Genomic DNA, 26,180 nt, shown 5'->3' with positions numbered 1-26,180 from the left:
ATCACCAGGGAGGTTCTTCATAAAAATAAAAATTCCTGCTTCCTGTCCCTGACCCACAGCATCAGAATCTCCAGTAAAGGGGCCTGCGAAGCTATTTTTGAACAAGAACAACAGGTGATTCTCATCACCAGGGTTTGGGCAGCTGTCTCAGAGCCTTGCTTTTCCAAACATTAACATTCATGAGAAACACCTGGGGCTCTTGAGCAACTACAGATTCTGATTCAGAAGGTCTGGGTGGGCTGAGATCCTGCATTGCTAAGAAGTCCCAGGTGACATCGATGTGGCTGGTCTGTGAACCACCTTTGAAGGAGCAAGGCTAGAAAAAACACCCGTCTCGTTTTGCAGGTGAGGAAACAGGTTCCGGGCAGGTAAGCCGTCGATTCAAGGTGACCCAGCTGGTTAGTGACAAAGCTGAGATTTGTCAGGCGTGAGGGGGTAGCTCTGACTCATGACTCCATCAGGCACCCGTATTCTGCCTCCAGCGAGGTTAGCAGTTTGAGCGTGAGGTTAGTGAACAGATCATCAGCTTCAACGAGACATCTCTCTTGTTTACCTGCTTTTCACCCAGCTTGATTTTTCTCCCTTCCCATGATCCCGCCGGGATCTCTCTCCTTTCTTTCTCTTTTTCCCAAGCTTCCCCTCCGCAGCAGAAAGGCCAGATCAGGGCATGACTACAGCCTGCTAGCGGGGGCAGCTGGAGGATTGAGGGAGAGAGCCTTACCCAAGTGAGACCCTGCGGGGCGCCATCTGTTGCTACCAGCACAGCTCATTAAGCTGGCAGTGGGAGACGAGAAAGGCCCCAGAGCTTCCACAAGGCAGCCTCAGGACATTCTCCGGGATCTTACGGGGAAAAGAACTTCCCGACATCTGTCAGGGACGCTGGAGACTGTTGGCTGGAACAGGGTGTGATGCTGGTGCCGCTTCCCTTGGTTAACTCCTCAGTGACGCTGAGATCTAGGCCAGGTGCCTCCTGGGCAGGAGCCAGGCCTGCTGCTCCTATGACATTGGAGAACAATTTTTGAGTTTGGATTCATTCGCAGACGTTTCTATGTCCTTCCCCCCCACCGCCAGTGCTGCTTCCTGACTGCTCTTTTTCTTTTGTGCAGGTGGCAGCAGCAAGCACCCCCTGTTCTGTGTTGAATACACCCCTTACTGCTCCGTCTTCGCTTTCTCCCCTGTCCTGCAGCCCAATACCAATTACTGCTGCCTCCTCCTGCCACTAGTGCCACCTGCCTCCCCAGTGGCCCAGGAACCTCCCGACTGTCCTCTCCCTCTGGTAACCGTTCCCTCCTTCACAAGCACCGCTTCCACCTCCCCGGACCCCGTGCCCGAGTCCCCCGCCGCGCTGTGCTACTTCCCCATCTCCTGCCCCACTCCGGCTGAGACCCCTGTGCTGTGCCTTCAGGGCCCCAGAAGGCCCAGTAGGATTTACCTCATGTGGTAAGTCACTCTTGCAAGGCACACAGCACAGCGCAGTCAGGGAGAGGGGACTTCGGGCTTCCGGAAGGCCAGGTGGACAGGAGAGGGGCCAGAGGCAACACCAAGAACAATACCAGGCAGTGTGGTGTTCGGGGGAGCAGGAAGATGGGACAGCGTGGCCACTGCACTGGGGCTGCACCTTCTAGCGCCAAAGGAGCGAGCGACCAATAAAATCCCATCCTCTCCGGAGACTCATTTGATTTCTTACCTCCTGTAGCTGGCACGCTGTGCAATGTCACCCCCAGAAACCAAACAGGCTCTCCTAATGCGTCTGATCATACCCTTGGCTATGTGAATGTGCACACGCCAAGGCCGCCCTGAGCGGTGGCACCGGGGGCAGGCCGTTCTGAAGGCACACACTGGAACTGAAACCCGTTCAGAACCACTCGGAGGAGGGACAAATGAAAGGGCTCAGCCGATGTTTACATTCCCTTTCCTGCCTACTTATTAGGCATCACATTTCCTAAAATCAAAAATCCCACCCCTGAGTTCCAAAATAAAACATATTTATGGTACATAATTAAGCTTTAATTAAGATCTCCTCTGGGTACGTGAGACAACACACATTTCTCGCACACTCAAATAGGCAAATAGACGCGACCTATTATTTGTGACTGCACAGAAAGCTGCCTATTACCCCAAGGCAACATTGGCTCCTGCGATTAAGCTGTAATTCTTCCCAGGATCCAAAGAAAGCACATTTTTTTTTTTTTCAAAGAGTTGTCTCTCCATTGGGATCTTGGCACCTCCTAGGCACCAGGGATCCCAGTCAAAGTAATGTGGGGCGGGATAAGGGTTCCGGAACTGTATTTCCCTTTTATGCTTCCTTTTCGACTTTGTCTATAAAGAACTGTCTGTGGATGACAAGTGTTGGGAGGAGCCGAACGTGAACAGCTGAATGGACTTGGTTCTCACTTGTCAGGGTCTTGTACAAATATAAGATTTCTACCTTTTTTTTCCCCTTTCCTGGTCAAATTAAGAAGTCTTCAGTCGACAATCACAGTTTCCCAGCATTGTCAAGAGAACAGAGGCAGATGCCTTTAATCTAAACAGCTGTTTGGTTTCTTTAAAACTGGAGGCATCACCTTGCTCAGATCCTGGAAGCAGGGGGTCTGTATGTTGTCCAAAGCAAACCAAAGTCTTCCCAAAATTCATTGATAAACAGGATATTGAGTTACCTGGCAGTGAAACTCCTGAACACAAACCCCTTCCTTTTCTATAAGGCAAAGGGCTTGTCCTGCTACCTGAAAAGGAAGGTAATTTCATCGTCCAGAATAAATAGGACTTGGTCTTCCTGCAGATTATGAATCCATGGACATGGTAAAGACCCATCCTAGCCCCCAAAGGTCTGAAATTTGATTCACTTTTCATGCAAGTGAAGTGATGGGAACTTGGTATACAAATTGAGGGTTCGAAACTCTTTTTCTAGACAATGTCATGCTCTTGCCCAGGCTGGAGTGCAGTGGTGCAAACACAGCTCACTGCAGCCTCGACCTCCTGGGGCTCAAATGGTCCTCTTGCCTCAGCCTCCCATGTAGCCAGGACCACAGGTATGTGCCAGCACACCCAGCTAATTTTTTTTATTTCTTTTTTTGTAGAGACAGGAGTCTCACTTTGTTGCCCAGGCTGGTCTCAAACTCCTGGGCGCAAGTGATCTTCCTGCCTCGGCCTCCCAAAGTGTTAGGATTACAGACATGAGCCACCATGCCTGGCTGAATGTTAGAATCTCTTTTTTGTTTGTTTGTTTGTTTGTTTTTGAGATGGAGCCTTGCACTGTCGCCCGGCCTGGAGGCTGGAGTGCAGTGGTGTGATCTTGGCTCACTGCAACCTCCGCCTCCCAGGTTCAAGTGATTCTCCTGCCTCAGCCTCCATAGTAGCTGGGATTACAGGTGCGTGCCACCATGCCCAACTAATATTTTGTATTTTTAGTAGAGACGGGGTTTCACTATTTTGTCCAGGCTGGTCTTGAACTCCTGACCTCGTGATCCACCCACCTTGGCCTCCTAAAGTGCTGGGATTACAGGCGTGAGCCACCGTGCCTGGACCTAGAAACTCTTAAACCCATGTACACACAAACTGTGCAATCTAGGTCACCTCATTTGTGACTGCACTTACAGACAGAGAAGAGAAAATATTTTGCAAGAGTTTTGTTTTCCATGGAACCAAAAGGGTATCACAGGGAAGAAGTCAGCAGTGCAGCCAAATTAGATTATAATAATCTTTAAGGTCATGAGGCAACATCTTGCTCATCTTTGTGAACCCTCAAATTATAGCATAGCAAAAGCACACAGGTATTTGTTGAACAAATCATAATATAAAGAGTTGCTATTTGCCTTTTGGATTTTATAAAAGAAGGATTGAGGGAGAGAATCAACAAGAACTACACCGGAATGAAGGCTATTGAATAAGTTATTCCCAACCTGTGAAGTCTGCATAACAATGAGTTTCTGGTCAAATTCAGTTGTCTCATGGGAATGACTTCAGATTTCCCATTATTATTCTCAGTAGTAGTGGTAGTATTCTTTACAGTAGAAGAAGCAGCTACCATTATTAGCACCTAGCATGCACCAGTTAGGCCATTTATGTACATTTTTGCTAAACTTCACAGTAACAAGATGGACCATTTTACAGTTGCAGAAACTGAGGTTAAAGTTGCCAAAGGTCAGAGGATCCTGCCTACACTAATAGCGGCGATTTCTTCACTGCCAGGCCTAGTACAACAATCTCCAGTTGTTCAGCTTTATTATTTTAGTTTGCTGAGAACTTGATTAGAGGACACACGGTAATGGTTTTGGCAATCATTTAAGAGATCTGATGCTTTGAAGAAAGCAGTTTTTTTGAACAAGAAAACAAATCAAATAACCTTTTATCTTAAGCCATCTTGGGCGTTCTGCACAACAAAAAAATGTGTTCTAGTTTTGAAGTTCCCCTGTAGTTTGGGCTGAATGCATCTTCTCAAGCCTCACAAATCATACTAATATTTGTCCTGCACGACAAGGCAATTAATACTTGTCCTGCACAGCAGTATGAGGCAACGTGTAGACTGGCTGAGAGACGATCCTCATTCTTAAGGAGCGTGCAGGCTAGTTGGAGAGAAAAGACATACTCATTAAGCAATTTTAGAATATTTAAACACTAAAGGCCATTTTTTAAAAACGCTGAAAGTAAGGGTTTTTTCCAAAGCAGAGTCAGAGCCGACTTGGTGGAATAAACCGGAAACAGACCTCAGAGGACCTTCTGGCTGGTGCAGTCTGGGGAAGAAAGGTCCCATGAGCAGAAGCATCCCTCCCTGTGAAGGTGAATGCAGTGGCGGGGCTCGGTGGCCTCTGGGCAGTGTGAAGTTCTGCTGCCTGGGGTGCGCGGGAACTTTGAATATTCTGCTGGGATTCCTGCTGGAAATCAAAGTGAAATTCTTATCCTCAGGACCTTGGGGCCAGGTCCTGACCTTCTAGACTTGGCCTGAGCCCCACGCCTGCCCCTTCCCTGGCCCTTCTTCTGTTTCTTCCTCTTCTCTCCGTGAGTTGGAAAGCAGGAGGCAGGACTTCTGAGAACTGAGGGGGTCTGAGGTCTCAGGTGATAAGGGAGAAGCCTCTATGTTCAAGGAATGCAACTTTTGGTAGTGGGAAAATGCTTCCCTCCTTCCCTCAGTGATGGATCCCTTAGTGTAAAACACCTGATCCCTCTCTCTCTCTCTCTTTCTGTCTCTCACTCTCTCACCTTCCTCCTCTCACCCCCTTTTTGATCAGCAAAATCATGTCTAATCAACATCCTACGCCATCCCAAGACTATCTTCTCATTTGGCAGAGAACTTTCACTCTCTCCTTTCACACCTACAAGTTCTCTGGGCTCCATCAACTTGCCCCAAGTTGCTCCGACGCCACCAGCAGCTTCCCTCTTCTAGTAAGTTCCCTGCGGGGCATGATCCTCTCTGTCTTGGCCTGCAGGACCCACTGCCATGCCCTCCTGGGGCCCGTCAGAAGTAAGTAGACCTAGTCATTGTATTAAATTAGGTTTCATGGGCTGCCAGAAAGAATTTTAATTCCCTTCCTGAATCTGGAGGAAAACTATTCACACGACTACAACTTACACTCTGGAACATGACTCCAGTTGCCTCATGTGCCAAAAAAGGCTGTGCTCTCACACACAAGTCGGGGGCCTTCCCCGGCTTTATCCCTATGTTACCAGCTGGCTACATCTATTTGTGAAATTTCCAAACTGTCTAAAGAAGATGAGCCAGACAAATGATCTTGGGGAATTTCGTCCAGATATTCACGATGTAACTGCCTTGTAAACCCAAGAACTTGTAGAGGTGCATGGTATATACTAGAACTTTTCCTCCACATTCACGTGCACTGACGCTAAATACATGTGAAGAGGAAACTCAAAACTGTATCAATTAGCAACCCAATTCAAAATGTGGATTAAAAAGATAATGTTCATTGGAAACTAGGTCCACAATAGCACCGCAGCTACTGTCTTCCTATGAATATCGTCCCAACACAGTGGAGGGTAGGGGACAGGAAAGAGAAAGGCATACGGTTCCCAGATGCTTGCAACCTTTCTGTACAGGCATGTTTGCTAATAAACCTGAGGATATAAATATGCAGGTATTATACAAAATATGTTGTGATTCAAACCTGGATGAGCACTTGGGAGGCAGGGCCATTGCGTGTCCCAACTGTAGAAGGCTCTTGACAGTGTTGCTAGCGGGCATATCCCAACACCTATGGATTGGAACCTAGAAACTTCTTAGCAAGGCTGGGCGCAGTGGCTCATGCCTGTAATCCCAGCACTTTGGGAGGCCAAGCTGAGTAGATCACTTGAGGTCAGGACTTTGAGACCAGCATGGCCAAGATGGTGAAACCCTGTCTCTACTAAAAATACGAAAATTAGCTGGGCATGGTGGCAGGCACCTATAATCCCAGCTACTCAGGAGGCTGAGGCAGGAGAATCGCTTGCACCTGGGAGGCAGAGACTGCAGTGAGCCAAGATCATGCCACTGCACTCCACTCTAGGCAACAAGAGCAAGACTCCATCTTAAAAAAAAAAAAAAAGAAAAAAAGACAAAACTTCTTAGCAAAAGGAAAGATCCCTACCTTCGGCCTCTGCATCGCAGGCGTCATGGGTGCTTATGAAGGAGGCTTTTTTTTTTTTTTTTTGAGATGGAGTCTTGCTGTGTTGCCCAGGCTGGAGTGCAGTGGCACCATCTCGGCTCACTGCAAGCTCCGCCTCCCAGGTTCAAGCAATTCTCCTGCCTCAGCCTCTGGGACTACAGGCATGCGCCACCATGCCCAGCTAATTTTTGTATTTTTGTAGAGATGGGGTTTCACCATGTTGGCCAGGCTGGTCTCAAACTCCTGACCTCAGGTGATCCTATGAAGGAGGCATGATTATTTCCATGTAGCAGGTAGGGAAACTGAGGCTTGGAGAGGTGAAGTGATTTTCCCAAGCTCACATGGTTATATGAAACCAGATTTCAAATCCAGCTCTTCTGTGACCTCCTGGGTCCCTTCTCTTGACTGCCCTTCCACCTAACCCCACCCCCAAACATTGCTGGGCCCTTTGAACATTCTTTATATGGAAGACATTTTCCTGTAAACAAAATAATTATTGAAAAGACTTTGCATCTTTCAGCAGACCAAGCACCAATGGTTTTATTAAGAAAGAGGAAGCCAAACCTGAGGAGATTTACAGTCAGCCCAGAATCGCACAGCCCGAGAGCATCTGGGGACAGAAGCAGACAGAAACAGCAGTGGCCTGCAAAGGTGCCGGTTCCCAGGGGAGCAGGTAAGGACCCGGGGCTCCCGAACCTTTGTCCTTGGAGAGGAGGACTGATTTTTGCTGTTACCCGGTGAATTCTTTATGGTTTTTAGATACTTGTACTTTTAAGTAAATGAGGTGCATGTACCTTAAAATGAAACAGCTTTAAAAGCAAATTGTATGATCCTAGGGCTTTTGGCGTTTTTTTTCCTCCAAGAGAGGCTGGTGGGAAAAGGGGAAGGCGGGGTCGGGGGGGGTATCTTTTTCTCTCCCATAACTCCATGAGTGTAACTGGTTTTGAGTGGACACCAGCTGTACAGCTGCTCCAGAGGGCATTTGGATGGTGGATGGCATTTGGGTGGTAGATGGCAGGGGTTGGGGAAGGCAGAGAAGCGGATCTGCAACTCTGGGGCATGTCCCACCTGGCAGTTGTTCTCACTTAGTTCCTGGGATAGGGAGGATGTGTGTCTGTGGGTGACAGGCTGCTCACCTCCCAACAGAGATCTTCTCCCTCTGACCCAGGGCACTCAACTCAGAGAGATCATGATGTGTGAGAAATACACAATATTGGAACGAATCTATGCTTTATTCCCCAAGACTGGTTTGGTGTATCACCCCCTTGGAACTCATGGAAAGCATCACCTCACAGTCAACCTGGCCATGGACCCATTCTTTCTCTTAGGAAACCACTGAGCATCACATTATGTCATGACCAATGAACACAGTTGCCTTTGTTTTATTTTTTTATTGTATTTATTTATTTTGAGGTAGAGTCTCCCTCTGTTGCCCAGGCTGGAGTGCAGTGGCACCAGCTCGACTCACTGCAACCTCCACCTCCCGGATTCAAGCAATTCGCATGCCTCAGCCTCCCAAGTAGCTGGGACCACAGGCGCGCACCACCATGCCCGGCTAATTTTTTGTATTTTGGTAGAGACGGGGTTTCACCATGTTGGCCCATCTCAAACTCCTGGCCTCAAGTGATCTGCTTGCCTTGGCCTCCCAAAGTGCTGGGATTACAGGCGTGAGCCATGGCACCCGGCCTGCCTTTGTTTTTAAATGTGATATAGATGGTGGTGGACATATATACATATTGAAGAATGTGTTAGTATTTTGATGGCTTGGAATCTGCATATATGAGTCTGCAGCAAGGAGATGTCCACGGGGTCCCAGTGATCAGTGCCTTCTGCCGGGAAGGGCATGAGCTTTAAGGCAGCCTTCAGCTCCAATGCCAGCTCTTCCTCCCAGCAATGGCATCTTGGGTGCTAAAGTAGCCACTCTGGGCACCAGTTCCTTTATCTTAAAATAAGGATAATGAAATCTACCTCATTGCATTGTTATAATAACTAAGTAAAATAATACACTGACCAGCACCCAGCACAGAATAAGTCCACACAGTGGGCACTGAACTTTTTATAGTTTCTCTCCTGCCAACAACCCTTAATGAACTGTTGAATATTATTTGAAAGGTGAGGTTCACCAGGCAGGGTGGCTCACCCCTGTAATCCCAGCACTATAGGAGGCGGAGGTGGGAGGATCACTTGAGTCCAGGAGTTTGAGACCAGCCTGGCCAACATGGTGAAACCCCATATCTCCAAAAAAAAAAAAAAAATTAGCTCAGGACATCGAGGCTGCAGTGCACTGTGAACATGCCACTGCACTCCAACCTGGGCAATGGAGTGAGACACTTTCTCAAAAAAAAAAAAGAAAAAAGAAAGGAAGGAAGGAAGGAGAAAGGTAAGCGTCTCCATGTGTGAAATGTTCCTGGACCCACGGATGGGACTCATACAATTCTGTCTGCACCCAGGAGTCATCGCCCATCATCCTGTGACCTGATGAGAATTCATCCTAATGTCCCATTATACCCATGGCTCCTTATCTCCCCAAATTATTTCCTCACAAGTCTCCCTTTAGCTTCTTTTCTCACATTCTAAAGTGGTTTGCACAAAATGGAGTAGGAGCCAGGTATTTGAATTGTATCAGTGAAAGAGTTGAAGCAAATATGACAGAGATAATATGCAGAAAGCTCTCACAAATCAATAAGAAAAACACAAATACCTAATAGAAAAATAAGGAAGGAGGCTGGGCATGGTGGCTCACGCCTGTAATCCCAGCACTTTGGGAGGCTGAGGTGGGCGGATCATTTGAGGTCAGGAGTTCAAGACCAGCCTGGCCAACATGGTGAAACCCTGTCTCTACAGAAAATACAAAAATTAGCTGGGCGTGGTGGCGCATGCCTGTAATCCTAGCTACTCCGGAGGCTGAGGCAAGAGAATCGCTTGAACCTGGGAGGTGGAGGTTGCAGTGAGCCAAGATCATGCCTACTGCATTCCAGCCTGAGTGACACAGTGAGACTCCATCTCAAAAAAAAAAAAAAGAAAAAAAGAAAAAAAAACAGTTTCCAGGCTGGGCGCGGTGGCTCATGCCTGTAATCCCAGCACTCTGGGAGGCCGAGGCAGGTGGATCACAAGGTCAGGAGATCAAGACCATCCTGGCTAACATGGTGAAACCCCATCTCTACTAAAAATACAAAAAAAAAAAATTAGCCAGGCATGGTGGCGGGCACCTGTAGTCCCAGCTACTCAGGAGACTGAGGCAGGAGAATGGTGTGAACCCGGGAGGCGGAGCTTGCAGTGAGCCAAGATAGCACCACTGCAGTCCAGCCTGGGTGACAGAGTGAGACTCTGTCTCACACACACACACAAAAAATACAGATGGCTAATAAACATTTTTTTAAAGTTCATCTGGAGACAATATAGGTCATATTTTTTAAAAAGTTCAACCTCAGAAGGTAATAAATGTAAATCTACATGACGTAAATTTGGCCTACCCATTTGACTAAGGTTTTAAAAATGATACGTAATACTAGTAGTGAAACTAACAACGAACATTCCTGGGCACTGTTGTGTCTATGCTACTGACATGGATTGCTGGTGACAGTTATGAGAGAGATGCTTTCATAGCCTACCTGTTGGGTCATTTGGTAAAAACTCTCTGGAAAGGAATTTGGTAACGTGTCAAAGCCTCTTAGAAAGTTCATACCTTTTGACCTAGCAATTTCACTCCCATAGATCTAGTCTAAGAAAATATATAGTCAAAAATGTATGAGCAAGGACATTTATCACATTGTAATCGCTGACAGTCAAACCTCAAAACAACCTATATACTCAACAATAGGGGAAGAGTTAACAAATTATAATATATACCTTTATACTATAATTAATATGTTCTTAAAGAATAGCTAATGGCATGGCATAATGCTCATAATAAGATACTTAATTTCTTCACTTTAGTTTTGTTTGTTAAGAAATATCTCTTGATAAGAGAGCCCTGGGTTATAAATTCAAATGCCTTCAGGGAGCAGGTGGATATAGCAGGACAGATGCATAACGGGTTATGGAGCCTGTGGTAAGCTACAATATACATGTTCCACCTAAAGGTAATAAATTCATTGTTCAAATACTGAGCCATGGCCAGGCACGGTGGGTCATGCCTGTAATCCCAGCACTTTGGGAGGCCAAGGCAGGAGGATTGCTTGAAGCCAGAGGTTCGAGACCAGACTGGGCAACAAAGTGAGACCCCATCTCTAGAAAAAATTTTAAAATGAGCCAGGTGTGGTGGCATGCACCTGTAGTCCCAGCTACTCAGGAGGCTGAGGCAGGAGGATTGTTTGAGCCTACAACTGTACTCCAGCCTGGGTGACAGAGCAAGACCCTGTTTCTAAAATTAAAAAAGAAAGAAAGAAGAAAAGAAGCTGAGCCAAAGCACAATTGCAGGATGAAAACAGCCCTGGGGTCTTGAGTATGCAACCCACTCTGAATTCCAGAACAGTAGCAATGATCATCCGAGTTTTGGATTATGGGGGATTTTTATTTTATTCTTCATCCTCTTCTATAGTTTCCAAATTTTCTCCAATGATGATAAACCACTTTTATAACCAGAGGGAAAAAAGTTAAAAGTGTGTGGCTGTTGGAATGTAGGAAACTATTGGTCAAGCACACCAAGAAGTCGAGACCAAAGGCATAGTCTTAAGGCAGACAGATGCTTGTTCTGGTTTCATTCTGTTGCCCTAGAACTCCTGGAGATGGCAGGCACTTCACTCACAGCTGGAGCCCAGGGCCTCAGAGAAGCATTTGCAGCATCTGCAGGGCCTGGTCTATGAATAGCACATCCCTGGCATACCAATGTGCCTGTCTATTCCCAGCCCTAGAGCTCCTGAAATCTGCTCTCTATTTGATAGACATAAAAAAAATAAGGTTAAAATAGCATAAATCGAGAATGGCACAGTCTGCCACCTTTAGGGGAAACACACACACACACGCGCACACACACACACACACACACACACTGCAGAGAAGCTCTGATTGAATTTTTAAAGAGGAAGACCATTGTGGTGATGAGACAGGGGTGAAGATGCATGTTTCAGGAATCTGCAGGAGCCGCAACACCGCGCATACCCTGGGACTTCTTCTGTCCCCCAGGCCAGCATCACTCCGTGGCAACTCAGTGGCCTCTATGAGATGAGCTAATGGCTCCCATTGAGCTTCCAGTTTCTGTTTTTCAAAAGCGGCCCTTGCTGATTCTTTTGCCCATTGGGTGTTTCTCCTCACAGGGATGGGTCATGTGCGTTCAGGGAATGACCGGAAGGTTCCGGTTCCAGCGCTGTGAGCTCACCTCCAAGGCCCTCCAACAAACTCAAAACAAAAAGTCATCAGCCGGCCGGGCACGGTGGCTCACACTTGTAATCCCAGCACTTTGGGAGGCCAAGGCAGGCGGATCACTTGAGGTCGGGAGTTGGAGACCAGCCTGACCAACATGGAGAAACCCTGTCTCTACTAAAAATACAAAATTAGCCGAGCTTGGTGGAGCATGCCTGTAATCCCAGCTACTCAGGAGGCTGAGGCAGGAGAATTGCTTGAACCCAGGAGGTGGAGGTTTCTGTGAGCCGAGCCGAGATCGCACCATTGCACTCCAGCAAAAAGAGTGAAACTCTGTCTCAAAAAAAAAAAAGTCATCAGCCAAAGCCTGCACTGCCAACTCCTCTGGATCCCTTTTCTATTTTATTGATTTATGTATTTATGTATTTATTTATTTTTAAGACAGAGTCTCACTCTGTTGCCCAGGCTGGAGTGCAGTGGTACTATCTGGGCTCACTGCAACCTCTGCCTCCTGGGTTCAAGCGATTCTCCTGCCTCAGTCTCCCAAATAGCTGGGATTACAGGTACACACCACAGCACCCGGCTAATTTTTGTATTTTTAGTAGAGATGGGGTTTAACCATGTTGTCTAGGCTGGTCTTGAACTCCTGACCTTAAGTGATCTGCCCACCTCGGCCTTTCAAAGTGCTGGGATTACAGGCGTGAGCCATGGCCCCCAGCCCCCTTTTCTATTTTAAAAAATTTTCAGGAGAATTCAGTTGCTTACGTAGAAGCATTTGTTCCCAAAATGGGGGTCGGCCCAGTCTGGAGTGGCCTCGCCACCAGCTCCAGCGCTGTAGTTCCACAGCCAGATGCTCAAAGCATCCTTGAATTGCTGCTGCATCTCTAACTGGGGTTTATAAAACCCAGGAGGGGCCTGAGAGGAGAGCTTAACTGATTTCTAGAAGAGCTGATGAGTCAAGATTCATACTGCGTTGCTGAGTGTCCCATGCAGTTAACAATAAAAGAAGCTGCCCGAGTATTAGGACATTAGAGACTCACACTGGTGCCCCCCTGTGAGGAGCCCCAATTAAAGTAAGCCAGAATTGACTTGGCCCTTGGTGGTGCCCGATGCTCTGAGGATTTGCATTTCACCAGCCCGAGCTGTTATCAACACAGACCTTCCAGGGCCCGTGGAGTCCCGTCCACTCTACAGGGTGAACCGCTTTAGAAATGGAATGATAAAAAGAGCAGCATCTCATCAGATCCCACACAATAGCAGAGAGGAGAACAAAGCGGGGGGAGGCCGATGTCAGGAGGGAATAAAGGTAAGTGGCATCAGAGAAGTACTGTCAGTTTCCTTCTCACATCAAGAGGGTAAAAGACCCTCAACAGCACACACACACCACGATGAATTCAATGGATTCTCATTTTCACAAGGAAATCGGAAGGCCAGCCAGTTTCTTAAGGGCTAACACAGGGTGGTGGTTAAGAACACAAACCCTAGTATCGAGCAGGCGTGGGTTCAAATGTTCATTCCATCACTTACTGGAAATAGGATCTTGGGCTAGTTATGTGACTGCCCTAAGCCTTGGTACTCTCAAGTTATAATGTCGTATGATTGTGTTACCTATTTCACAGGGTTGTGAGGCTTAAGTTGTGTGTGTGTGTGTGTGTGTGACAGAGAGAGACAGAGAGAGACAGTTAGCATGCTTCTGGCCAGTTCAGTGATTCTGTGTAGGAATTCATAGTAGGGATTCTAGGGCAGCCAGAAGTTACAGAATTGACCTGGGGCTAGTGACAAAGAGAAGATAATGATTTCATGAGCGATTTATAATTTTTATTTTCACTAAATAGTAAACATGACCAAAATCCCCAGTGTTCCCCGGGCGCCAGCTCCTATAGCCTTCCTCCTGATCTGCCAAGACATGTTGTACTTCTCTTAAGTTCTTGTAAAGCTGCGTGGGAGGCAGGGTGTCATAAATGTACATTGAATGAACGTGGATGAGAAAGGGCTGGTGGTTTTTGTAGAAGTCATTCCCAGAGTGGTGGTTTTCCCTTTCAGTACGTATGGAACAAAAGCCAGTATTTAGTGTGAGGTTTGCGCATCATCAGTCCTGACTGGCTGGGGCTGGGCCAGGGCCAGTCTTCCGGGAGCTTCTGCAGAAAGAATCTGTATCCTCAGGGTCCCCCCGTTTCCCTAGGACCACAGGGGTACAAAGGAGAATACGGGGCAGTAAAATGAAGCCTGCTGGGCTCTGCTCCTCTTGTACCTCCAGCCATTTTGACCGTGTCTGTTTTCTTCTCTAGGTCTTATCTGTTGCATTTAAAGGGCAATTTTGCACTTGGTGCTAGAGGCCTTTCATCCATGGGCCCTTTTACTGGAATGATAAATGTGTCTTTTCTCAATGCAGATCAAGTAGTTCAACAAGAAGGCCTGATGTGTAACACTAAGCTGAAGAGGGCAAATCGAGAGAGAAGAAACTTGGTCCCATCGTCACAGCCAATGACTGAGAACCCCCCTGATAGAGCCAAAAAAGGAGACCCGAGTGCTCCTTCCCAGAGTGAGCTGCATCCAGCCCTGTCCCAGGCCTTCCAAGGAACAAATAGTCCTCAAGTATTGAGTGAGTTCTCGGGGCCACCACTCACACCCACCACTGTAGGAGGGCCAAGAAAGGCATCATTTAGGTTCCGAGATGAAGACTTCTATTCCATTTTGTCATTGAACAGCAGAAGAGAAAGCGATGACACTGAAGAGGAAACCCAGGTTGAAGAATGTCTGTGGGTTGGTATGCGCTCACCCCGTTCTCCTTCCCATCACAAAAGAAGTAGATTTAGGGGGACATCGACCCCTCAGGCCAAAAATAAAAATTTTGAAGAAAATGCTGAAAATTGCAGAGGTCATTCTTCAAGAAGAAGTGAGCCCAGTCATGGCTCATTGAGAATAAGCAATGCAATGGAGCCAGCAACAGAGCGGCCTTCTGCTGGGCAAAGGTTGTCCCAAGACCCCTGGCTGCCTGATAGGGAATCTGCTACAGAGAAGGACAGAGGTGGCAGTGAAAATGCGAAAAAGAGCCCTCTTTCGTGGGACACCAAATCCGAGCCCAGACAAGAGGTTGGTGTCAATGCTGAAAATGCATGGAGTGATTGTATTTCTGTGGAACATAGGCCTGGCACCCATGATTCTGAAGGATACTGGCAAGACTATTTAAACAGTTCTCAAAATTCTCTTGACTACTTTATTTCTGGCAGACCAATATCTCCAAGATCATCAGTGAATTCATCCTATAACCCTCCTGCATCATTCATGCATTCTGCTCTGAGAGATGATATTCCAGTAGACTTGTCAATGTCATCGACTTCAGTTCACAGCTCAGACTCAGAGGGAAACTCAGGGTTTCATGTTTGCCAACCACTGTCTCCCATTAGAAATAGGACTCCATTTGCCAGTGCCGAAAACCATAATTATTTCCCAGTAAACAGTGCACACGAATTTGCTGTCAGGGAAGCAGAAGATACTACTTTAACAAGCCAGCCTCAGGGGGCTCCATTATATACAGATCTCTTACTAAATCCACAGGGCAATTTGTCCTTAGTGGATTCTTCCAGCTCCTCTCCATCAAGAATGAACTCAGAAGGCCATTTGCATGTGTCTGGGTCTCTGCAAGAAAATATACCATTTACTTTCTTTGCAGTGTCTCATTTCCCAAATCAAAATGATAATGGGAGCAGGATGGCAGCCTCTGGTTTCACAGATGAAAAGGAAACCAGTAAGATAAAGGCAGACCCTGAGAAACTCAAGAAATTGCAAGAAAGGTGAGGACTTTTCATAATTATATATTTTTTCCACTTTCCCAAGGCCGAAATTAGCATTGCTTTCATTAGAGAGCCATGGGAATTTTAAGTCATAAATGGGTCCTTCCTTGACATTTTAGTGGTTGCTTATTTTGAGAAAATTGTCTCTGTTTTGTTGCTCTTAAAACATACGTATTTATAAAGAAAAGTCTGGTGTTCCTGATCAGTTTCTTCTCTATTTCCCAAAGTGTTTTTTTCCTTGAATACCACACCCTTAAGTCTGCTGGGTATAAGGATCTCTGACTGCTTCACAGGGCTTGTTCTTCTCTCCAGCAATGAAGAACCAAGATTTTTTAGGAAAAGGTTGCTATCTCCCTAGAGAATGAACCATTCCACACTTGAAGTTCGCAGCTCTCCCTTATGGGACTTACCCCAAATCCAACCAACAGTTCTAGAATTCGAACCTTGCGAACTAAAAGACCGTTCTTAGTTACCATAGTTACCTCGGTTCTCTGAAGGGCCACGCTGGGGTAACCACTGCTTCTATTTTATGTGCTCTTTTTCATGCAAGAGAGAGAGAGAGAAATAAGATCTTTTCTGAATTGCCCTTTTCTTTGATCTTTCCTTTTTTGTGAGATGATTTGGGGATAGTTCACAGCTATGAAATGTGATACTTTGTAAAGCCATCATTAAACACCATGTCAGGATTCTACCATTTCATTTATGATAGGTGTTTACCATGCTCTGATCTTGGCTTACTGATCTGGAAATTGATTCTTGGAATCTGAGCCCTCTTTGTGTATATTAGCATGACTCATGTGGGCTGTGAATTAGAAATGTAAAAACAAGAGGAAAATGGAACATAGAATGCATACCTGTTCCTATTAATAAATATCATTTATCCAACTCCAGTAATGAAGTAACTTTCTAGTTAGCAGTACCTTTTCTTTTCCACATTAAGCTACCAGAAGACCGACCCACGGTTAAGGGGCAAGAGATCTTACACCCACCAATCCTCACCTCCCCAGAAATACAGCTTCAGACCTACTTGTCAGAAGTCTAAATTTCTACCATCCCAAAGTGATGCCCTTGAGCTAAAAATAATTTCTTTGAAAATGCATTCACTTCCAGGCATGGTCTTGCATTAAACAGCTATTATTCGTGTACCTATTAATAGTTTATCCAGACACTCTCTTTTTTCTGTATAAAATAAACTTTGTGCTTTTCTTATTATTTCAAATTTGTTCCTTTTGGGAAATATTAAAAATACAGACTTAAAAGAAAAATCACCTGTAACCCTATCATCCAAAGATAAACAGTTAAAAACATTGTTTCTAGTCTTTTATCTTTGCATATAAATGCAATTTTTAGTGAGTATCTGTTGATATTGTTTTCCAACATGCCTTAATTTAATATCTAATCCTATTTCTCAATCACACGTTTTTAAAAGTTCACCTCAGTTATCTTAATACATATAAATTAATACATAACATACGTACACTTCAGAGAATTTTTAAAGCGCACACATCACACACAAACCCAGACACCCCTGTGCCCACCGTCCAGCTAACAGAACATTCCTTACACACTGGAGCCCTCCTGAGCCCCTCACCCACCCTATCTTCTCATCATCCCACCTTCAGCTCCCCACACCCACCCTGACCATTCCTGTATTGCGTTTATCATCCTTTTGCATTTCGTTGTGTTGTGTTTTGGGGTTTTTTGCTTTGAGCTTTTACCATATGTTTATATGTTTTTTGTTTTTTTTTCTTGAGAGAGTCTTACTCTGTCTCCCAGGCTGGAGCGCAGTGGCATGATCACGACTCACTGCAACCTCCACCTCTAGGGTTCAAGCAATTCTCATGCCTCAGCCTCCCATGTAGCTGGGATTACAGGCCCACACCACCATGCCCAGCTAATTTTTGTATTTTTAAGTAGAGGCAGGGTTTCACCATGTTGGCCAGGCTGGTCTCGAACTCTTGATCTCAAGCAATCCACCCGTCTTGGCCTCCCAAAGTCCTGGATTACAGGCATGAGCCACCGACCCAGCCAGTTTTTCTAAACAATATGTTGTGTATATTTATGAACTCTGAGGAAGTGTTTGACTCTGTAGAAATAGAATCTCTAGTCTTCTGTGACTTGCTTTTTCCTCTTACATCCTTAGTGAGATGCATCCTTATTGATATATTTGGTTTTAGTTTATTCTTTTCACACTACAAAGTATTCTCTCATATGGATATACCACAATTTAGCCATTCTGTCAATGGACATTCGTGTCCTTTATTGTTTGCTGCAAATGGCGCTGCATGAACATTCTTGTAAATGTCTCCTGGCTCGTGTGGAAGAGTTCTCTGGGATCTTGTCTAGGAGTGGAAGAGCTGGGCTGGTGGGCTGGTGGGCTGGTGGTGAACACATTTTCCACTGTACTAAATAATGCCAATTTAGTGTCAAACCAGTCATGTCTAATGTTATACATCCTTGACAACATTCGTATTGATTGGCTTTTCAAATTTGCCAGTCTGATGGGAATAAAATGATATTGTAGCTTGAGTTTGCATTTTCATGACTTAATGAAGTTAGGCATTTTATATGCTCTTTAAATATTAAATGACCATTTGTGTTTTCCATTCTGTGAAATATTGATGTCTTTATTTTTTTGTAGAGATGGGGTCTCACTACGTTGCCCAGGCTGGTCTCAAACTTTTGGCCTCAAGCAATCCTCCCACCTCAGCATCCCAAAATGCTGCGATTACAAGCGTGAGCCACTTTGCCTAGCCAAATATCTATGTCTTTAGCTCATTTTTCTTTTAGAGTATTTGTATTTTATTTTAAAATACCTTTATATCTCTGGCCTATTAATTTAATCTTTCAACAGTTGTGTGTTGGAAATATCTTTTCCCAGTTTGTAGTTTGTCTAGTTTGTCTTTTTCTTTATGTTGTCTTTTTTTTTTTTTTTTTTTTTTTTGAGACTGAGTCTTGCTCTATTGCCCAGGCTGAAGTGCAGTGGTGTGATGTTAGCTCACTGCAACTTCCGCCTCCCAGGTTCAATTGATTCTCCTGCCTCAGCCTCCCCAGTAGCTGGGATTAAAGGCGTGCACCACCACGCCCAGCTAATTTTTGTATTTCTATTAGAGACGGGGTTTCACCAGGTTGGCCAGGCTGGCCTCAAACTCCTGACCTCAAACAATCAGCCCGCCTCGTCCCCTCAAAGTGCTGGAATTACAGGCTTGAACCACCGTGCCCGGCCCCATCTTCTTTTTGGATTGCAATTTGTATCTTGTCTTGCTTAAGAAATCCTTCTCTTAACCTGATATCGTTATGCTATTCTTCCTATTTTCTTGTAAAATCTCTAGCTTTATATTTAGGATTTAATGTGAAATGGATTTGGACTTAAATGTGAAGTGGTTCTTAATATGTGATGTGAAGTAAGCTTTATTTTTTCCCACTTATGAATATGAAATATCCGAGCGTTTGGGATAGTTCCCTGTTGATCTGCACAGCCACCTCTCCTTTGGAACATGCCTCAACAGGCCCCAGTTTCAGGGCTCTCTATTCTGTTGCATTGGACTTTTGTTGTCTTTCCCTAATCTAATGCCATTCCGTCTTAATGCCTGCAGCTTTCATAACTTTTGATATGCGATGATGTAAGCCTCCTTCCCTAATTTTTTAAAGAGTCCTTGACTGTATACTTAAGAATCCACTTGTTGGGATTTTTATTGGAATTGCATTTAATCTATAGAATATTCTGGGAGAATTGACATATTTGCGATATTGACTTTTTCTTTGATAAACATGCTGTATCTCTCCTTTTGTTTGTGTCTTCTTTAATGTCTTTCAGTATAGTTTTGTGGTTTTCTTCATAAAAGTCATTTATTTAATTTATCCCTTGGTTCTTTTATTTGTTGTTATTTGCTATTGAAACAGTATTTTAAATTCTAATTTTAACTCTTTGTTGCTAAGATGTAGAAATCCAACTGACTATATGTTTTCTCTGTATTTTTGCCAAAATACAAAATAATTTCAACTGTAAAAAATATTAGTAGTTTGATTTCTTTCTTTCCAAACTCTATGCTTTTTAATCCTTTTCTCATCTTACAGTGTTACGTCAATTTTTTTGAGGGCTGCTTATATTAAATGTGTCTATTATGATTTGATCAGTCTCCTTTTATAACACATGCATAACTAATTACTTAGAAAAACTTCCTAAATGTGTAACTGCTGATGAAAGGAATGCAGAGTCTTAAGGTTCTTAATGTATATTGTCAAATTGTGCTTCAGGAAAGTTCTACACGTTAGCGATCTCACCACCCCTTATGAGGGTCCTCTTTCTCCACGCCCTTTCCAGTTCCAGGAATTTCTATGCTTTTTAATGTTTGTCATTAGTAATTCTTGGCTGGGCACAGTGGCTCACTCCTGTAATCCCAGCACTTTGGGAGGCCAAAGTGGGTGAATCACTTGAGGTCAGGAGTTTGAGACCAGCGCCTGGCCACCGTGATGAAACCCCATCTCTACTAAAAATACAAAAATTAGCAGGGCATGGTGGCGCATACCAGTAGTCACAGCTATTTGGGAGGCTGAAGTGGGAGAATCTCTTGAACCCAGGAGGCAGAGGTTGCAGTGAGCTGAGATGGCCCTACTGGACTCCAGCCTGGGCAACAGAGCAAGACTCCATCTCAAAAAAAACAAAAAGTAATTCTTTGTCAAATATTTTACAGATATGTTTTTACTTTTCCCATTTTATTTACTTTACATTTTATGTATATATTTTTGGTGTAGTAGAACTTTAACATTACTTACAATCAAATCTGTCAGTATTTTCCTGTATCACTTTCGCATTTGGTGCCATGCTTAGAAACTGCAATGCTCACTCAAGCACCCATAATTATTTTTGTCTAGTATTGCTATATTCTCCTTTCATATATCATAGTGGTTAGAAATATGGGCTTTGCTGTCTTATGGTTCAGATTTCATTCCTGATTCTACCAACTTTTAGCTCTATGATTCTGGCAGGTTCCTTCACTGCTTTGTTGTTGTTGTTGTTGTTGTTGTTGTTGTTGTTGTTGAGATGGAGTCTCGCTCTGTTGCCCAGGCTGGAGTCAGTGGCACGATCCTGGCTCACTGCAAGCTCCGCCTCCCGGGTTCAAGCGATTCTCCTGCCTCAGCCTCCCAAGTAGCTGGGATTACAGGTGCCCACCACCATGCACGGCTAATTTTTGTATTTTTAGTAGAGACAGGGTTTCACCACATTGGGCAGGCTGGTCTCGAACTCCTGACCTTGTGATCCACCCACCTCAGCCTCCCAAAGTGCTGGGATTATAGGCATGAGCCACCATGCCCAGCCAGGTTCCTTCATTTCTAAAAACCTGTTTTTTGATCCAGAAAATAGAAATAATAATACATACTCCTCAAAGAACCGTGACAACTAAATGAGGTTTTAAACATTTATGTGTGTCATAGACTATCTAGCATACAGTAAGCGCTTAATACATGGTAGCTATACTTAAATTCATATGGAATATATTTTGATGTATGGTATTAGATGAGGTTCTAAGGTCTTTTTAAAAATGTTTATCCCATTAATCCACAATCATTCTATCCTTTCCTTACTAATTTGAAATGCTTTCTTTGGCATACACTATCCTTATCAGTCTGTTTTCGGACTTTCACTGCCTGAAATGCTCCATCAATTATACACATTTATTGTTGATTTATGATTTTGTTTTTGTTTTTTGGGGTTTTGTTGTGTGTGTGTTTTTTTTTTTTTCTTTTTGAGACGAAGTCTTACTCTGTTGCTCAGGCTGGAGTGTAGTGGTGCAATCTCGGCTCACTGCAACCTCCACCACTCACTCAGGTTCAAGCGATTCTCCTGCCTCAGCCTCCTGAGTAGCTGGGATTACAGGCAGGCGCCACCTCGCCCGGCTAATTTTTGCATTTTTAGTAGAGACGGGGCTTCACCATGTTGGTCAGGCTGGTCTCGAACCCCTGACTTCATGATCTGCCCACCTTGGCCTCCCAAAGTGCTGGGATTACAGGCGTGAGCCACTGCACCCGGCTGATTTATGGTTTTTTAAAAATATTTGAGGGCTGAGCATGGTGGCTCATGCCATCAACTCCAGTGCTTTGAGAGGCCAAGGTGAGAGGATCACCTGGGGCCAGGAGTTCAAGACCAGTCTGGACAACATGGCGATACCCTGTCTCTACAAAAAATATATATGTTCTCTGGGTGTAATGACACATGTCTGTAGTCCCAGCTACTCTAGAGGCTGAGGCAGGAGTATCCCTTGAGCCCAGAAGGTCGAGTCTACAGTGAGCTGTGATCACTGCACTCCAGCCTGGGTGACAAAGTGAGGCCCTGTCTCTAAAAAAATATATATATTTATATATTTATACATTTATATTTGTATATTTATACATATATATGTATATATACACACATAGATTAAATATATTTTTAGTATATTTATATAATAAATATATATCATCTACATATAAATATATATATAATCTCTCTTTGTTACCCTCTTTTCAAAATTTTTTATTGCCCATCCTAATTTAATTACATTGTGATCTCAGAAAATACGAACAGTATTTTTTGTGCCCTAATACATATTCAATACTTATAAATATGCTATGGCATTAGAAAAGGTTGTACATTCTTTCTTCTCTCTTTGTTGGCATACATATATAAAATACATATGTTAAAATCCTTCAGGCCAGGCACAGTGGCTCACACCTATAATCCCAGCACTTTTAGAGGCCAAGATGGGCAGATTCCTTGAGCTCAGGAATTCAAGACCAGCCTGGGCAACATGGCAAAACCCCATCTCTACAAAAAAAAAAAAAAAAAATAGCCCGGGGTGGTGGCGTGTGCCTGTGGTCCCAGCTACTTGAGAGGCTGAGGCAGGAGGATCACTTGAGCCCAGGAGGTGGCAGAGGCTGCAGTGAGCCAAGATCTTGCCACTGCACTCCGGCCTGGACAACAGAGTGAGACCCCTGTCTTAAAAACAAACAAACAAAAAAACCCTTCATACTTTATTCTTTTCCATTGAGTTTGTCAATTTCTGAAAGACATTGATTAAAATCCTTCACTCTGATTTGGATTTGCCCATTCTCCTTTGCATGTCTAAGAATTTTGCTTTTATTTAGTGCATTAAAGCTCATGGCTGATCTCTTCTTGGTGGATCAATCAATATCTAGCTTTAGCCTTTTAGCCTGAATTATATTTTGTCCATTAATATTGTTTGACCTGGAATTTTTTATTTCGTTAATCACATTTTTTTAAATCCCCAGAAATCCTCCTTATCTCTTGTTGTTCCTTTTACATAGCAGCTGCCAATATTCTCTGAATCCTCCTGAGAATTACCTCCTCCCTTCGTTAAACAATTCATTTCCTCTAGAGTCAGCTGACTTATTTTCCTTGTCCCCTCTCATTCATGCTGGTGGTTTCCACATGTGACAGGTGGCCCCCAGTTGTTTTATGAAGGAAGGAATGGGTGGTTTAGTAAGAGAGGTGGCCAGCACGCTGTCCCCGGCAATTGTGTGCTGCTTCTCCTCTGAGATCCAGTTTCCTGAATGGGAGGTTTTGTGTAATTGAATGTCATTCATGAACTTTTTGAAAAACTTTGACCTGTGGCCAGGCACAGTGACTCACTCCCCACAGTCCCAGTACTTTGGGAGGCTGAGGCAGGATTGCTTAAGGCCAAAACTTTGAAACCAGTCCTGGCAACAATGGAGACCCTGTTTCTAAGAAAAAAAAAAAAATTAAAATTAGCTGGGCATGGTGGCGTGCACCTGTGGTCACAGCTACTTGGGAGGCTGGGATGGGAGGATCAGCTGAGCGCAGGAGCTTGAGGTTGCAGTGAGCTATGATTGCCACTGGGCGACAGAGTGAGACCTGTCTCTAGCAAGACAAAAAACTTTGACCTTTATGGAGAGTTCCCTTTCTTTGGAATACAATGACAGAATGTTCCCCTGGGAGAGGCACTATGCCACCTGCTGCCTGCATCACAGGGTATCTGAAAGGGGGCAGCAGCTGGTCCCCTCGTGCTGAAGCAGTTCTTGAGCTTGTACCCTCATAATTGCCCCATCCCCTGCATTGGTGCAGCCCAAGCCTGGAATTTCCCTGGGTCTGCCCTTCCCTTCTCCATGCTTCTGTGAGAATGCCTTGGGTTGCCATTTCCTTTCCTCTCGTCAATATCATCATATCTTCATCGACTTTCCAAGAATTCCTCATTATTTCTGGCCTGCTTGTTTTCCAGCACTATTGTGGATTCATTCTATTTAATTTTCTTTTTTGGTCTTTTAAGAGATTTGTGTGGGAAAGGAGACTGATGGGGGTGCTTAGCCTGCTATCTTGAGCTAATCCTAAAAGCAGTCTCAATTCTATAAAACAGTATGTGCACAGGAGTAATACCAGAGGCTAGTACACCAAGCTATATTTTTTTTCTTTTTTTTGAGACAAGGTCTCGCTGTGTTGCCCAGGCTGGGCTTGAACTCCTGAGCTCAAGCCATCCTCCTGCCTCGGCTTCCCAAAGTGCTAGGATTACAGGTGTGAGCCACTGCACCCGGCCAGACTCAACTATTAACAAGCAGTTACTTTGGGGTAATGATTTTATGCTTGATTCTCCTTTTCTTTTCTGTGCTTTTCTGTCTCTTCTTCACTTTTATTTGTTAAAAAAATTTTTTTTGCAAAGTAGGGTAGCCAGTGGATCCCCACCTATACCTTTGAGAAGATGGAGGACCTTAAGTTAAGAGTCAGATATTTATCAACCATAACAAGTTCACCACAGAGCCCTTCGTCCTCCTGTTGAGATCAGTGATCTTCATACCTGCATGACCATCTTAACGTTCAGGTTCCTGGGCCCCAGATACTGAACCAGAACCTCTAAGGGTGGAGCCCAGGAATCTGTTTGTAAAATCTCTACCGGTGAACCCGATGGTCATTTATTTTCTATTGGAAACCACTGATTTAGAGCACTTGTTTCCAAATGCAAATCCCGTGTAGTTGCCTAAATTAAAAATCTTCTAGGCCAGGTGTGGTGGCTCACACCTGTAATCCCAGCACTTTTGAGAGACCAAGGCAGGCGGATCACCTGAGGTCAAGGGTTCGAGACCAGCCTGGCCAACATGGTGAAACCCTATCTCTACTAAAAATACAAAAATTAGCCAGGTGTGGTGGTGCACGCCTATAATCCCAGCTACTCAGGAGGCTGAGGCAGGAGAATCGCTTGAATCCGGCAGAGGTTGCAGAGAGCTGAGATCGAGTCACTGCACTCCAGCCTGGGTGACAGAGCAAGACTCCATCTCAAAACAAACAACAACAACAAAAAATAATCTTCTACCACTTTTCTGCCTACCTTCTCAAACTTGCAAGATCTCCCACTAGTTTATCTTCACCAGTTGGAGCACTCACTCCCATGTACACATGTTCTTCCTGATTACTTATGAAAATATGGAAATTATGTTGAAATGTATTGAAGTCTGAATGTTGAAAATGTCTTTAAGTTATTGAGAATGTCCATAATGGAAAACTGTAATTCTGCTTCTTTACACTGAGCTGCCCTTTCATGGGGAAAAAAGTCTTTCAAGAAATTGAGCATATATTTCTCCATCCAGAGCAATGTCCATTTCTTCCTCTTTTGATTTTAGTCTCTAGCCAGTTTCCTTTCCTTGACCAGATGGCCCCCAGTCCCGTGAGGACTCTAAAGAAAAGAAAATAGCCTTAGGCTTCTTAAAACCTCCCAACATGAACATCGACCAGCTATTCTTCACTCACCATTTATTAGACACAAATATCTTTACTTACATTTTCGTTAGTTCTTATCTTCGTCAGATTCCAGCCGCTTACATTCTGGAATGCTGACGTCATTTGTTGGCATGTGTGGTGTTATTCGGGAGATTGTGTCCAGGTTTATTGGTTCATCATCCACCTAAACCAACATCTATTAAGTGAACTCTGTGCACAACACCTTGCCAGACACTAGATATACTTTACAGTTTGCAGAACAGGTTCCTCATTGTCACACGTAGCCAACCTGGCCACAGCCCTAGGAAGTAGGTGGCAGTGGTGTTATCACCATGACCCTCATTGTACAGATGAGGAAACAGGATCTTGGGAAGATTAAGGAACTTATCCAAAGTCACACAACTCACAAGTTTCAGAGGCTGGCCTCAAAACCAGACCCCCTGACCACGAATCCCATGCACTCACCAGTATGCCACCCCCACCAACTTCCTGGCAGGGAGAGGGGCTCCTGGCCTTGACTCCAGTTTGGAAATGATTCTGTAGCCATTTCCCTTTACCTCTTGATTTATGGTGGCAGTGCTGGTCCTCCATGTCAGCTCACACGTATCGACAATTGCAAAGAAGCCTGTTACAAGAATTTGTGCCTCAGCCAGGCCCAGGGGCTCACACCTGTAATCCCAGCACTTTGAGAGGCCAAGGCATGTGGATCGCTTCAGCCCAGGAGTTCAAGACCAGTCTGGGCAACATCGTGAGACTCCATCTCTACAA

General features: G+C 44.6%; 1 protein-coding gene across 12 annotated transcripts in view; it reads left to right on the top strand.

Moving 5' to 3' along the window:
- Positions 1–26,180, top strand: part of MARCHF10 (membrane associated ring-CH-type finger 10) — a 111,546-nt gene that overhangs the window by 61,244 nt on the left and 24,122 nt on the right. For 3 of the 12 annotated variants that reach the window (XM_009433023.4, XM_054670580.2, XM_063799901.1), the window contains exons 5-6: positions 7,117–7,266; positions 14,287–15,688. In XM_009433023.4, coding sequence (XP_009431298.3) covers positions 7,117–7,266; positions 14,287–15,688 — 1,552 coding nt within the window. Of the gene's footprint in view, positions 1–4,662; positions 4,777–7,113; positions 7,267–14,286; positions 15,689–26,180 lie in introns of all 12 variants that reach the window. The other 9 variants (XM_016932699.3, XM_054670576.2, XM_054670578.2 and 6 more) reach the window with 5 other exon arrangements.

Source organism: Pan troglodytes, chromosome 19, assembly GCF_028858775.2.
Source record: "Pan troglodytes isolate AG18354 chromosome 19, NHGRI_mPanTro3-v2.0_pri, whole genome shotgun sequence".
Classification (NCBI taxonomy): domain Eukaryota; kingdom Metazoa; phylum Chordata; class Mammalia; order Primates; family Hominidae; genus Pan; species Pan troglodytes.
The sequence above is the reverse complement of the archived record's forward strand: the minus strand, read 5'-3'. Positions and strand labels throughout refer to the sequence as shown.